The sequence below is a fragment of the Bacillus rossius genome, chromosome 13, assembly GCF_032445375.1.
Source record: "Bacillus rossius redtenbacheri isolate Brsri chromosome 13, Brsri_v3, whole genome shotgun sequence".
Classification (NCBI taxonomy): Eukaryota; Metazoa; Arthropoda; class Insecta; order Phasmatodea; family Bacillidae; genus Bacillus; species Bacillus rossius.
The window spans coordinates 2,529,076-2,541,706 of record NC_086340.1 but is presented as its reverse complement, the minus strand read 5'-3'; the positions used below and the strand labels follow the sequence as shown (position 1 = coordinate 2,541,706).

At 39.5% G+C, this 12,631-nt stretch overlaps 1 protein-coding gene across 2 annotated transcripts in view; it reads left to right on the top strand.

Moving 5' to 3' along the window:
• LOC134538098 (neprilysin-2) overlaps positions 1-12,631 on the top strand; it is a 78,013-nt gene that overhangs the window by 48,205 nt on the left and 17,177 nt on the right. For both annotated transcript variants that reach the window (XM_063379117.1, XM_063379116.1), the window contains exon 2: positions 6,971-7,101. In XM_063379117.1, coding sequence (XP_063235187.1) covers positions 6,971-7,101 — 131 coding nt within the window. The remainder of the gene's footprint in view (positions 1-6,970; positions 7,102-12,631) is intronic.

Genomic DNA, 12,631 nt, shown 5'->3' with positions numbered 1-12,631 from the left:
TACAAATACCGAAAACACGCAAAAAGGAATGTGCTAATAACTAGCGCACCTTCAAGAAAGAACTGATACGTTTAAAACACGCATGGACACATACATTTAACATAATATTTTGGTATTTAAGCATAAACATTCACCAAGGTACACACATTATTAACATAGTTATGCAACCTATTATTATTAATTTAAATACACGAGACAGGCATGTGCAAAAACGCAAGTTATCTTTGGACGAACGCGATTTGAAAAATCAAGGACACCAACATGACGGTGTAACATTTTGATATTCACAAATTATCTAGAAAAATAATAATAATGTTTAGTCAACATTAAAATGTCGTTCGAGTCATAATACACAGATTAAGAAAATAAAATTACAGTTTATCCACAAGTCTTATTAAAATATTTATATAATATATATTATTTATCTGTGAATGTGAATGAATGTTGATGTTGGTAGAGACGAGTCGTTAGTGTACGATAACCGCATGTAGCGACAGGCCACTGCTGGTGGTAGGACCGCCTATCCTTTGGTGCAGGAGATGGGAGAAGTTACTACACTCATGGGGGAGAAACTGTAACTGCCGAAAATGAGACCTATTTTCCGAAGCAGTTTTGGACCCATCCGCTAGATGGTGGCTTTCATAAAGTATTCCTAACATAGCTAAATTGATTGTGAGAAAGTAATGCATAAGCTATTATCAGGCAAACAAACAAGTGCAAAATAATTCACTCTTATTTTGTTTGGTTGCTACATATTTTGTGGTGTGGCAAACCTGAAATGTTTGCATCTCCTACTTATTTATACGTAACATGGCCTTTTTTTTATTATTACAAAAAAAACATTAAGTGTTCTTCGCACAGTTCAAATCACTTTTACGAAGTAATTAGTTGACAAGTAGATAAATTAACGTTACTAACATAAAACTTTGTACTAGAACCTCTATCCCGAATTTTTTTTGCTAGTAGTAATGGGCTCACCCAACAGATAGCGTCACGTGTCGCGTTAAACGAAGTTTCAGTTTCCACTGCAAGAGTCGCACTTCTACATCTCCCTCCTTGTTCTGTGACTACTAGAGACCGGAAAAATTCGCGAATTCATTTCGCGATAGGCTAAAACACAAATCGTTACACCTCAGTGCTGCCTCTGCTATTGGTTCACAACTCACCTGGATGACTGTGGGCCAATGAGAAACATCCAACCAAAGCTTTATCGAACCACAGGCTGCTACGCTGGAACGTCTCACAAGACAGCAGCCAATGAGTGGGGTGGCATTTGACCGAGTGTACGTAGAACTGTGGAGTTCATCCTGCAGGTCATTGAACCCGCGAATTTTCCCGGTCCCTAGTGACTACACGCACAAACACACCCACACTCTCTCTCTCCTGTCCGGCGGCGACGCGGAGTGTCGACGTGTCTGATTGGCCGGATGTCGGCGCCCGGCAGGTGAGAGCTGCAAGCCGCCCTCTGACAGACCGCCTCTCTAGCCCCGAGTCGCTGCTGCTTCTGCGTCCGGGACTCACACGCGGAGAACTGCTTTCTGTTCTTAAAAAAAAATATATGGTTGTCTGTAAAGTCGGTTTAAAGACGATAGTTTAACGTGACAACGTCATAACAAAACATTGATGAAATGATTGCATACTTTTATGAATAAAATTGAATCACTTTTATTGAATTATCACTATTTTGTATGGATACAAAGAAGGAGTGAAATGAAATCTACAATTTAATTGATAAATTTACTTTTACTTGCACTCATTAATTCAAATATGTTTATTACTTTAACGAAGAGATTATTTTAACCATAACTTTTATACATGTTTGCTATTTAACTTCTTGCAATCTGTGTTATTCTGTTAAGGATGGGACGGTGATAGGAAAAGTAGGAAACGAATGGGAGTGTTTCAAGTTTAATGTGCCTCGAAAAAGTCAAATCGATGGTTGTTCCAATCGAATGGAAGAGAGATAGATGCGGCGCAAGCGTACAATTAGCGTAACGGGAGACAGGTAACGGGACAATGTGCGTAACGGGACACTTTTTCGTGCGTGCAGCCGGCGTTCATCGATTTATTAGACGTCACGTCAAAAAAAATTCCTTTGGAAACCTGTTGCCATAGGAACATACATACATGAAATAACTTATTTTTTTTCACGATAATACTGATTATTTCTTACGAAAGTTGACGCATAATTTTATATTTTAATTGGTGTTTCATTCAAGCTTTATTTTAAATAAAGAGGGGGGTTGTCTGTAAAGTCGGTTTACGGACGATAATTTTACGTGATAACGACATAAGAAAATCATTGATGAAAAATTGCATACTTTTTTAATTTTCAAATATTATTTACAGTTTTTTTGCAAATTTAATTAAAAATAATTTGTTTAAATATAATCACGAACAATTAGTTAAAAAGCACCGCCTTAACCTGTTTGATATTATAGAAGATTTTCTCGCACGGTGGTTGGCCGGTTCTTGCACGCTCGGCTCACGCGGAACATGACAATTTTTCGTGCGTGCAGCCGGCCTTTTATCGATTTATAAGACGTTATCACGTCAAAAAAAAATACATGGAAATGATAATCGAATATTCAAATTATAATGTGCGCTGTTAATGCTGGAAAGCTATTCAGGGAAAGGTTTACAAATAACTTTATCTAACTATTGGAGGTACTGGGACAACACAAAGCATAAATGCCCGGGTAAAAATCAGAACTCAGTATTACTGTATTATAGTGATATACATCTATTATCAGGTAAATGTACGAATTTGCAAATATCTGTAAGTTTTGCTTGAATATATCTGGTCTATTTATGAAAGAAATAAAATGGACATATTCGTGAATTTGCAGACAGTGAGTTCACTTAACATTGAACACGAATAATAACTGCGATTTAGTTGTATGAAGTTCTTGCCAGTTGTTTGTCACCGTTCACACAGGAACAACAAATCGCACAGAAAACGTTCCGTATTAATGCGATCAAGTTCCGCGCAAGGGCGTATCTCGGCAGATCGCCGGAAGTAATAACTCGCGGACCGAAAGCCGTTCCGGAGACACATGTTTGTTCGCGACCGGCTGTATAGCTGCGCGCGAAAGGAAAGCAATAAAGGCTTGATGTATCGTTTGTGCTGCACCAATAGTAATAACAGCAAGCAGGCGAAGTGAAGCGATGCAGGACGTGGAAACAATCACTCCATCGTGCCATCAAACAAACCGTTGTCTATAAATCATCTTTGGGCCATTAACTTCCATACAGCAATGTAGGAAATGTATGCAATTTATTTGCACACCCACTAGCTTGATAACATGATATCGAGGATAGCTCAGGCAAGAATCTGATGTAGGATAAGATAGTAGCTATATCGTACATACTGCCTGCTCAGTAGCCATATTTATATTGTTTACTGTATGTATTATAATATTATTCACTTTTATTTATAATTATAAATTAATTTAAACCCAAATCACATACGTGCTTTATTCGTGACTGCAAACTGACACCTGAATATAACCTGTAACCGTGAGAGTAATTCACGCAGAAAGGGCTTCAGTCAGTAAAATTGGCAAAATTTTGTTTGACCTTTAAAAATTAATGTATAATGAAGGTTTTTTTGAACCGATACAACAAATGCCAATGTAAGCACACCATGATTTTTTATTGTAAATTTTACTGAAATAATCACAATTAAATTAACATGTATGTGTAGATTTCTACATTTATACATGTGAAATCAACTGTGTCGCTACAAAAAAAAATGTTCGCGGTAATTCTGGGTTTGGATTCTTACCAGTGGCATTTATGCTTTATGTTGTCCAAACACTAGTCAAAGTTATTTGCTAAACGTTCCCTGAACAGCTATTCACTATTAACTGCGCACATTAATAAGCATAATAAAACCGTACAGAGTTAAATAGTTGAATATTTTATTATCTTTTCCTTGGTTGAACTAATTTATGCTTGTATAAAATAACAATCAAAATTCAAAATTATACGCTTCAGTGTTTGTAAGTGCGGCAAGTATTATTTAGTCTTGTCTCCAAAAACGTATTTCACATCCATAGCAATGTACTGAAAACATTAACAATATTTTTCGTATAGTATTACGAGATATTTCTTGGGGACTTGGCAAAGGAATCTTTTGTAGAAGAACAAAAAAAATCTGTGTTTAAAATATATATTTATTTTTACAAAGTTTGTTAAAACTACTGATTTTTTTTGTCCCCCAATTGAATGCTACGGTACAGAGCCACTGTCGCAAGAACTGTCGCAATCTTGCGCGCGCACTTCTTCTCTCTGGTCTTGCGACAGTCGGGTGCTGGCAGCGTTTCTCTCGCAGCCAATCAGCTTCAAGCACAACCGCTTTTTGCGCCGCCTCGAGAACACCTTCTGTGTTTGAGTTTCCGAGCGCTCAAAAAAAAAAAAAAACTAGCCTCTTGCGACGTTCACCGTTGAATGAGCTCTACATAAAGTGTTTCGACGAACCCACGGCCCTAAAATGATCCGTATTTGTATCTTGAGTAGCTACTTCTGACCCAATATGCACTGTTTTTTTAACTAACATGAATAATTATTGTTAGTTTTTGTGAGCTTCGGATTTGAGACGTAATAAACTTAATTTCAACTAGTAAATTTTTTTCCGTATTACTAGGGACTGGAAAAATTCGCGGGTTCAATGAACTGCAGGATGAACTCCATAGTTCTACCTACACTCGGTCAAATGTCACCCACTCATTGGCTTCTGTCTTGAGAGACGTCCCAACGTAGCAGCCTGTGATTTAATAAAGCTTTGGTCGGGCGTTTCTCATTGGCCCAGAGTCACCCAGGTGAGTTGGGAACCAATAGCAGAGGCAGCACTGAGGTATAACTATTTGTATTTTAGCCTATCGCGAAATGAACTCGAGAATTTCACAGTCTCTACCTATGACTTAATTGTACTTCAGTAAGTTAAAAAAAAATGAATTAACTAATCAACTTAACGTTAAGGGTAGTTTAGGATATGAACAATTATTTACTTCCAACAAATCTATTTTAATCAGGTTGTTAATTTTCGGAGAGCAGAACACGCGAAATCCTCAAACAAGCCCAGCAGTCTGTTCCGTGACGCACTAATAAACACATGCATTAGATAATTAAATTAAATTAGGTGAATTTAAACGCGGCGTTAGAAATAAACGTAATCCATTATATATATATATATATATATATATATGGTTTAGAAGAGGATATTTTCGATCGGAGAGCAGTCGGCGTGCTGGACGAGAGGTTAATCATCTATCAGTAGACCTCCCTCAATTGACTCGTTAACCCTTGTTTCATCCGCATGCTGATTGGAGTTCGCCCTTAAAATAGACCGCTGATTGTGTTGAAGTTAAGTGCGCATGACAAAGTCTTTTTTTTTTCCCTGTTGACCTCTGGTTGACGACAGAGATGACATAACTCTATAACCTTTGTCTCTTTTCCCTTCGTCTCTGTTACCGTCGGTAGAACAAACTTGTTCCGCACACATGATGGCTCTGCTGTGCCCGAGTGTGGCCAGCAGACTTCCTGTCGGGGGCAACTGGACCCCAGGGGGCAGAGCACTCCGGCGACGGTCTTTAACAATGATCGGAAGGGACCTTTACCAAGGACCATGGATAGAGGCATGCAGATTTCGCGAAAAGATTTCGAGCCTAGATGAAAGTCAAAACAATGTAGCACCGTCTGTGTTCCGTGGTTGGGAGAGTTCCTCCTAGGTACATATCGATTGTTACAACAACCAAATCACAGTGATTCAGAGCGGAAGCAAACGCGTCCTGAGTGGCTCGGTAAAACAAGGCGACGAATTCTCTCGCAGACGGCCGCCAATCACAAGGAAGAAACCTCAGGTGCGGGTATACCTTGTTGCAGTCTAATAAGTGTTCAGATCTTTTCGCGAAAAATGCCTGCCCCTAACCATGGACCATGGTTGGATGACTGCTTCACCCATTCCCACGGCTTACGTCGCGTGTCTGCCGGCTGGTCTTCAACACGCTCTGTATTTCGCGAATACATTTGGTGTCAAGATATTTCACAAAACACTGTAGCTTTTCTCCTGTGGTTATTGGCCAAGGTCGGTGAGAGGTGTCGTCCCGCTCTTGACGGGGCCAATGAGAATGTGGTCAGCGTACTGCAGCACCCTCACAATTTGCCACGACTCTTAGAAAAAGCTACAGTGTTTTGTCAAATACCTTGACATGAAATGAAATCGCGAAATACAGGTGTCCCTAGCTATAAGCCATTCTTAGTATGCTTTTTTTCAACCACGGCACAAAAAAATTCAGGTAGGAACCAATGCACAGAACGACTTCATTTTGTCACAAATGAAAGAGCCTATTTGCATTTAGCGGAAAGCTTTGGAAACTCTTTTTGAATTTGCGTGGAGGGATTTGGTTGTTTTTTTTCCTACGTTTTATTTTATTGTAAATACATATTAACTTGGTTTGAAAATTTATTTTTGGCTATGAAACTTTAAGTTGGTGCACGTGTATGTTACTGATTATGTGTTTGATTGTCAACAGTGCGATGCAGAATTAAGGTTTGGGAAGCCTAAGATGCCCATCAAGTTCTGTCCCTGCCCGAACACGCCCGAATATTCACCTTCGGCCAACCTCGGGTTTATTTATACATATTTATATTTCTCTGTTTATTTTAATGTAGTTATACTAACCTAACTAACCGTCCATAGTGTTTTAAAGTGTTTTAATGTAGCTAACCTAACCGAACATTTTTAATATTTGAATTCATTTATTCCTGCGCAAAAATAAAACAAATCCCGAGGTTGGCCGAAGGATAATATTCGGGCGTGTTCGGTCAGGGACAGAGCTTGATTTACATCTTAGGCTTCTCGTAAGATTTACTGCTGCTCATGGTATTCGCAATAAATGACCCAACTTGAAATAAACTCGAGGGTTCAGGGAAACAACGCTCTGACCGCACCTGGTGGTTGTTGCAGGAACCCGCGCTGGTGGCATCGGAGGACCATCATGGAGCGCTACCTGACCGTGGTGGCCGCGGCCTCTATGGCGCTGCTCGTCACTGTGGCCGTGGTGTTGGCTATCCTGGTAGCACAGCAGCAGCAGGCTGGTGAGCTACTCCCGTCAGCTACTCCATATCTCTCTCTCTCGCTGCAGTCACGACAGCGCGGACGTTATACGTTTCCAACCCATCACGTCCAACTCATCTTGGCGCGACGTGTTAGCGACTGAAATGTGCGTCAGAATTTTTTTTTTAACGTGACAACGTCTAATAAATCGATGAACGCCGGTTGAACGCACGAAAAAAGTGTCCCGTTACGCACATTGTCCCGTTACGCTCATTGTACGCTTGCGCCGCATCTATCTCTCTTCCACTCGATTGGAACAACCATCGATTTGACTTTTTCGAGGCACATTAAACTTGAAACTCTCCCATTCGTTTCCTACACAGATTGGAAGAAGTTAAATAGCAAACATGTATAAAAGTTATAGTTAAAATAATCTGTTCGTTAAAGTAATAAACATATTTGAATTAATGAGTGCAAATAAAAGTAAATTTATGAATTAAATTGTAGATTTCATTTCAGTCCTTCTTTGTATCCATACAAAATAGTGATAATTCAATAAAAATTATACAATTTTATTCATAAAAGTATGCAATCATTTCATCAATGTTTTGTTATGACATTGTCACGTTAAACTATCGTCCGTAAACCGACTTTAAAGACAACCAATTTTTTTTAAAGTGAAAACTTCCATAGGAAGGTTTGGATAGGGAGTAAATTCATGTAAGTGGTCATCGACATGGTCACGTGACGTGTTAATTTTTTTTTATATTTCAAGGATAAAACTTAATTTATTCTATTTTTAAAGATGCAAGTTTTTAATTTTATCTTTATTCTCCAAGAAAATTTTAACGTTATTGTGTGGTACATATTGCGAGTATTGGATATTTTTTTAGTAGGTAGTTAAGTTGAGGTTATGATTTTTCTTTTGATTATTTATTTACGATGTGGATTTCTTCAAATGTCAGGTTTATTGATTTATTAGAGATAATGTTAATTATTTGTAGATTTAAGTTAATAATTTTTTTATTCTTTTAATGAAAAAACTTAATTTTCTTTTAGTTTTAAAGTTATTATTGGTAGGGACAAAACTTTTGGGTTCACGTCACCGAAATGCTAGTGATATAATACCAAAATCATTTTCTTTCGTACAATTGACGTAGAAATGATTTCATATTACACATTTAAAAACAAAGTGTTAAGTTTTCACTTCTGTCGACAGTTCCCATGACTGCTTTTTCGTTTTTTTTTGTTTGTTTTTTTTTTCTCGAAAGATGGCTAAACTATTATTAATGTACTTTTGAATATTTTCTTCGCTAAATTTATTTATGAAATCTTTGAAACGTGTTTATGCACTGTGATTTTCCGAATGAATTGTGTGTGTATATATAATGAATGTTTGTTGGTTTGTTTGTCCCGTTTGTGTTCCTAAACCATTCATCTGATTGCGATGGAACTTTGCCCGCTTGACCTTTTAAACATGAGAAAGTTTACTGTCTAGGTGAGATAACGAACAATAGGTGGCGCGCGAGTCGTATCGGATAATTACCAGTAAACATTTTTAGATAGTTCCTCTTTTCTAGGGGTCCGAATAATAATGGTGACGCACGAGTTTTGACCATGGAGGTGTTAGTCTATGGAGTAGGTGATTTTTCTGAAGTTGAAGTCAACTGATGGGCATTTGGACAGCAAAACGAACCGTAGCTGTATAAAAGCTAATGTACACATATAAAAATTAAATGTTTGTTTGTTTATCCCGTATGCGTTCCTATACCATTCATCCGATTGCGATGAAACTTTGGTGAGTTGTTGCGCATGCCCGCGAAGCTTTCTGAATTAGTAAAACCATTTTACAATAGGAGTCGCGCGAGTTTTTTTTTAATTATAGTCTAGCGGATGTTCGTGTTTTCGGTGTACCAGTGAGCAAGTATGACAGAATTGAAGCAAATTAAATATAATAGAGATAGGGGAGATAGGGTGATAGAGTGAGATAGATAGAGATATACAGAGATAAAGATATATAGTCAAAGAGAGATATAGAGATAGATAAGGATGGACATATAGAATTTTATAGTGATATATAGGTATAGGTATATAGAGGAGAGATATAGAAATATATAGGGAGATATACCTATATGCATACGTAGGCTAATTGTAATTAGAGATAGAGATTTACAGAGGTATAGAGATGTACATAGAGGGATATAGAACAGATAATTAGAGAGAGATGTACAGAGAGAGATACTTCAAACAAATTACAAAAAAAAAATTGATTGAAGCATTGCAGCGCACGCCGGGCATTAGCTAGTTTGAACAAAAAAATTCTAACATGTCGTTTGTAAAATAATGTAAACGTTGCTGGCTGTTTTATTTTTGATGCGTAGTTAATGGGAATAAATATGTTCTATTTAATAATAGTTTGTATTTTTTTGTTTGTCACTTTCGCGGAATGATGGGATATTTGCAGTAGTCGCCTCCTTGCACGCGCCTGTCGCTCTGTTGTTGTCTCCGTGTCATCGGGGAGCGCTGTGTCAACAGGCAGTCCTTCTGGTTGCGTGACACTGCACAGCAAACAGTTATATTTTTGTTCAAGGTAGCCACAAATATATATATATATATATATTTATTTATTTATTTAATTGTAGACTTTATTAAGTATTTGCTCCTTTAAGTAAGGCATTTTTTCTTAGTATTTCTCAGCGATTTATTATTGTGATATTCGCATTGTTATGCTCGTAATGTTACATTATTTTCCAAATAATTATTTGTAACGGCAGTTACAAAAAGCTACATATATAACTGTGCACATGAAATGAGTCGAGTGACTGGACATGAGGCTGGTGGCTTGTGACATGAGGTTGGTCAATTGTGACATGAATATGATAAGTTGTGAGGGTAGGCTCGTGAATTGTGACATGAATATGATAAGTTGCGAGGGTAGGGTGGTGACTTGTGACATGAAACTGGTGACTTGTGACTTGAATCTGACAAGTTGTGACGGTAGGCTGGTGACTTGTGACATGTGGCTGGTGAATTGTGACATGGATATGATAAGTTTTGTGAGCGTATGCTGGTGACTTGTGACATGAAACTGGTGAATTGTGACATGGGGCTTGTGACTTGTGACATGAGGCTGGCGAATTGTAACATGAATCTGATAAGTAGTGAGGGTATGTCGGTGACTTGTGGCATGAGGCTGGTGACTTGTGACATGGGGCTGGTGAATTATGACATGAATCTAATAAGTTGTGAGTGTAGGCTGGTGACTTGTGACATGAGGCTGGTGAATTGTGACATGGATGTGATAAGTAGTGAGGGTAGGCTGGTGACTTGTGACGTGAAGCTGGTGAATTGTGACATGAAGCTGGTGAATTGTGACATGAATCTGATAAGTTGTGAGGGTAGGCTGGTGACTTGTGACATGAGGCTGGTGACTTGCGAGGGGTGGCTGGTGAATTGTGACATGAATCTGATAAGTAGTGAGGGTATGTCGGTGACTTGTGGCATGAGGCTGGTAACTTGCGAGGTGTGGCCAGCCGGAACAGGGAGTTGCGCCAGCGTCGCGCCAGAGCGCAGCAGTGCGCGGACTCCGGACCGCAGTCTCGGGAGTCAAGTGGCGCCTGTCATGTAGCATCTCCCGCGTCATCTCGGCTGACAGCCACTCGCGCAACTCAGATTCATGGCGCGGCGGTATTGGGCGAGCGCGTCACGCCACGTGTGTCTTAACAATCTCAGCGACGCCTCGACCTTGCAGCCTCGCTTCGCTGGAGAGTTGCAGCGAGCACTGCATAGTGTAGTCAGTTGCAGTGTTGCATTCTGTACCTGCGTTGGCCATCGGTGGGGAAGGGAATCGTTATTGTTTCAGGGCAGTTCGTAATTGTGTCCTCCTGTGAATAGAGTGAGTCAGTATTCCACCCACAAACTACGGCTGTAGGTTCAATACGAAATAATAATTTGAAGATATGCGTACGACTTCATTTGCATTCATTTTCTGACATTACTATTTCAAAGGAATCATTTTACGACAGCTACAAGTTTTGGGGTGGAAGTATAAATCTGTTCCACTGAACATTATTTATACGTAGGGATCAGAAAAATTCGCGAGTTCAAAGACCTGTAGGATGAACTACATAGTTCTACGTACACTCGGTCCAATGTCACCCACTCATTGGCTGCTGTCTTGTGAGACGTTCCAGCGTAGCAGCCTGTGATTCGATAAAGCTTTGGTCGGGTATTTCTCATTGGCCCAGAGTCATCCAGGTGAGTTGTGAACCAATAGCAGAGGCAGCACTGAGGTATAACGATTTGTATTTTAGCCTATCGTGAAATGAATTCGCGAATTTTTCCGGTCTCTATATTATACGCGTACTGATCCATCTATTACCTGCATTAAAAAAATAGTTTAGCTGCAACTTCAAAGACGTGTACCAGCCTTGGGACTAGACCGTAAGTCGTCGTTTACTATTGAAACCATTTTCTTGTTTTATTTTTGTGATGAACCTGGAGCCGCACTTTGTCCGTCGAATGCTGATTCACTTAACAGCACGTGTTCTTCATGTCTGCTGTTTGTAAACCGCGAGACATGTGTCCGCATGGCTTTGGAATCAACTAAGGGATGCCTTCTTTTCACAGACGAGAGAGCCAAACGCCCGATCGTGCATCTTCTGTTTTTTTGTTCATTGTAAATAAATATGGCGGTGTTGATAAAAGGATGTTAATGGTCAATCGTTCATGGTCAAAATTCCCAATCCGTGAATAATGCCCCTCGTTGTCGACTGATTTTAAACAATAAAAAAAAAGTAATGCGAAACTGAACTGGCACAGTCCCATACACAAAATACTGCTTCGTAAATACCTGTAATTAGAAAATAAAATTAATACAAAACGGCGGGAGAGGTCTGGTTCTTCGAACACCTTCCTTGTCGAGTTGGACAGGTAAAGGTGGATGGACTCGTGACGTCACCAGCGAAAAAAGCAACTCTTTTTTTAAGTAACCGTTCCTTCTCCTCAGAGGCAGTACGGTATTTTAAATTTGCGCCCGGAGGGGAAACGCCGTCCGTTGCCCTCTTAGGAATGTGGATTACAAAATGGCGGAAATACAACGATTTTTTTCACCTTGGCGCCAAACTGTGTCAAGTCTTATTTCGGTTAGTTAATGGCCACTGAAATAGTTGAGAAGGAAGGGGGGAGGGTGTTAGTACCCGTTTATTGCGTCCTGCTGTGTGATTATGTAATTATGTGGCGACGACGGTAGGTGATTGTGGACCCACAGTGGCCGTTCCTGGCGCGATAAACACAGGGCGGGTTTGTAGGTTAGGACGCCCGCCCACCGGACCGATTAGCTTCACAAGTACACAGCAGGCAAATTGCGACCGTCCACGAACAGATACAGCCACAATTATTTTGTGATTAATTGGGCAGAAAAATACTAGTCTTGAAGCACGTACGAGGTGAGATAAAAAAAAAGAAATACGGTGAATGAGTATTTATAGCAGCAACTGCTGACACTATGGTTATTTATAGTAACAGGCAAGTTTGAACAAGTTTTGACTTGTCATGCAGTTTCCAGAGCCA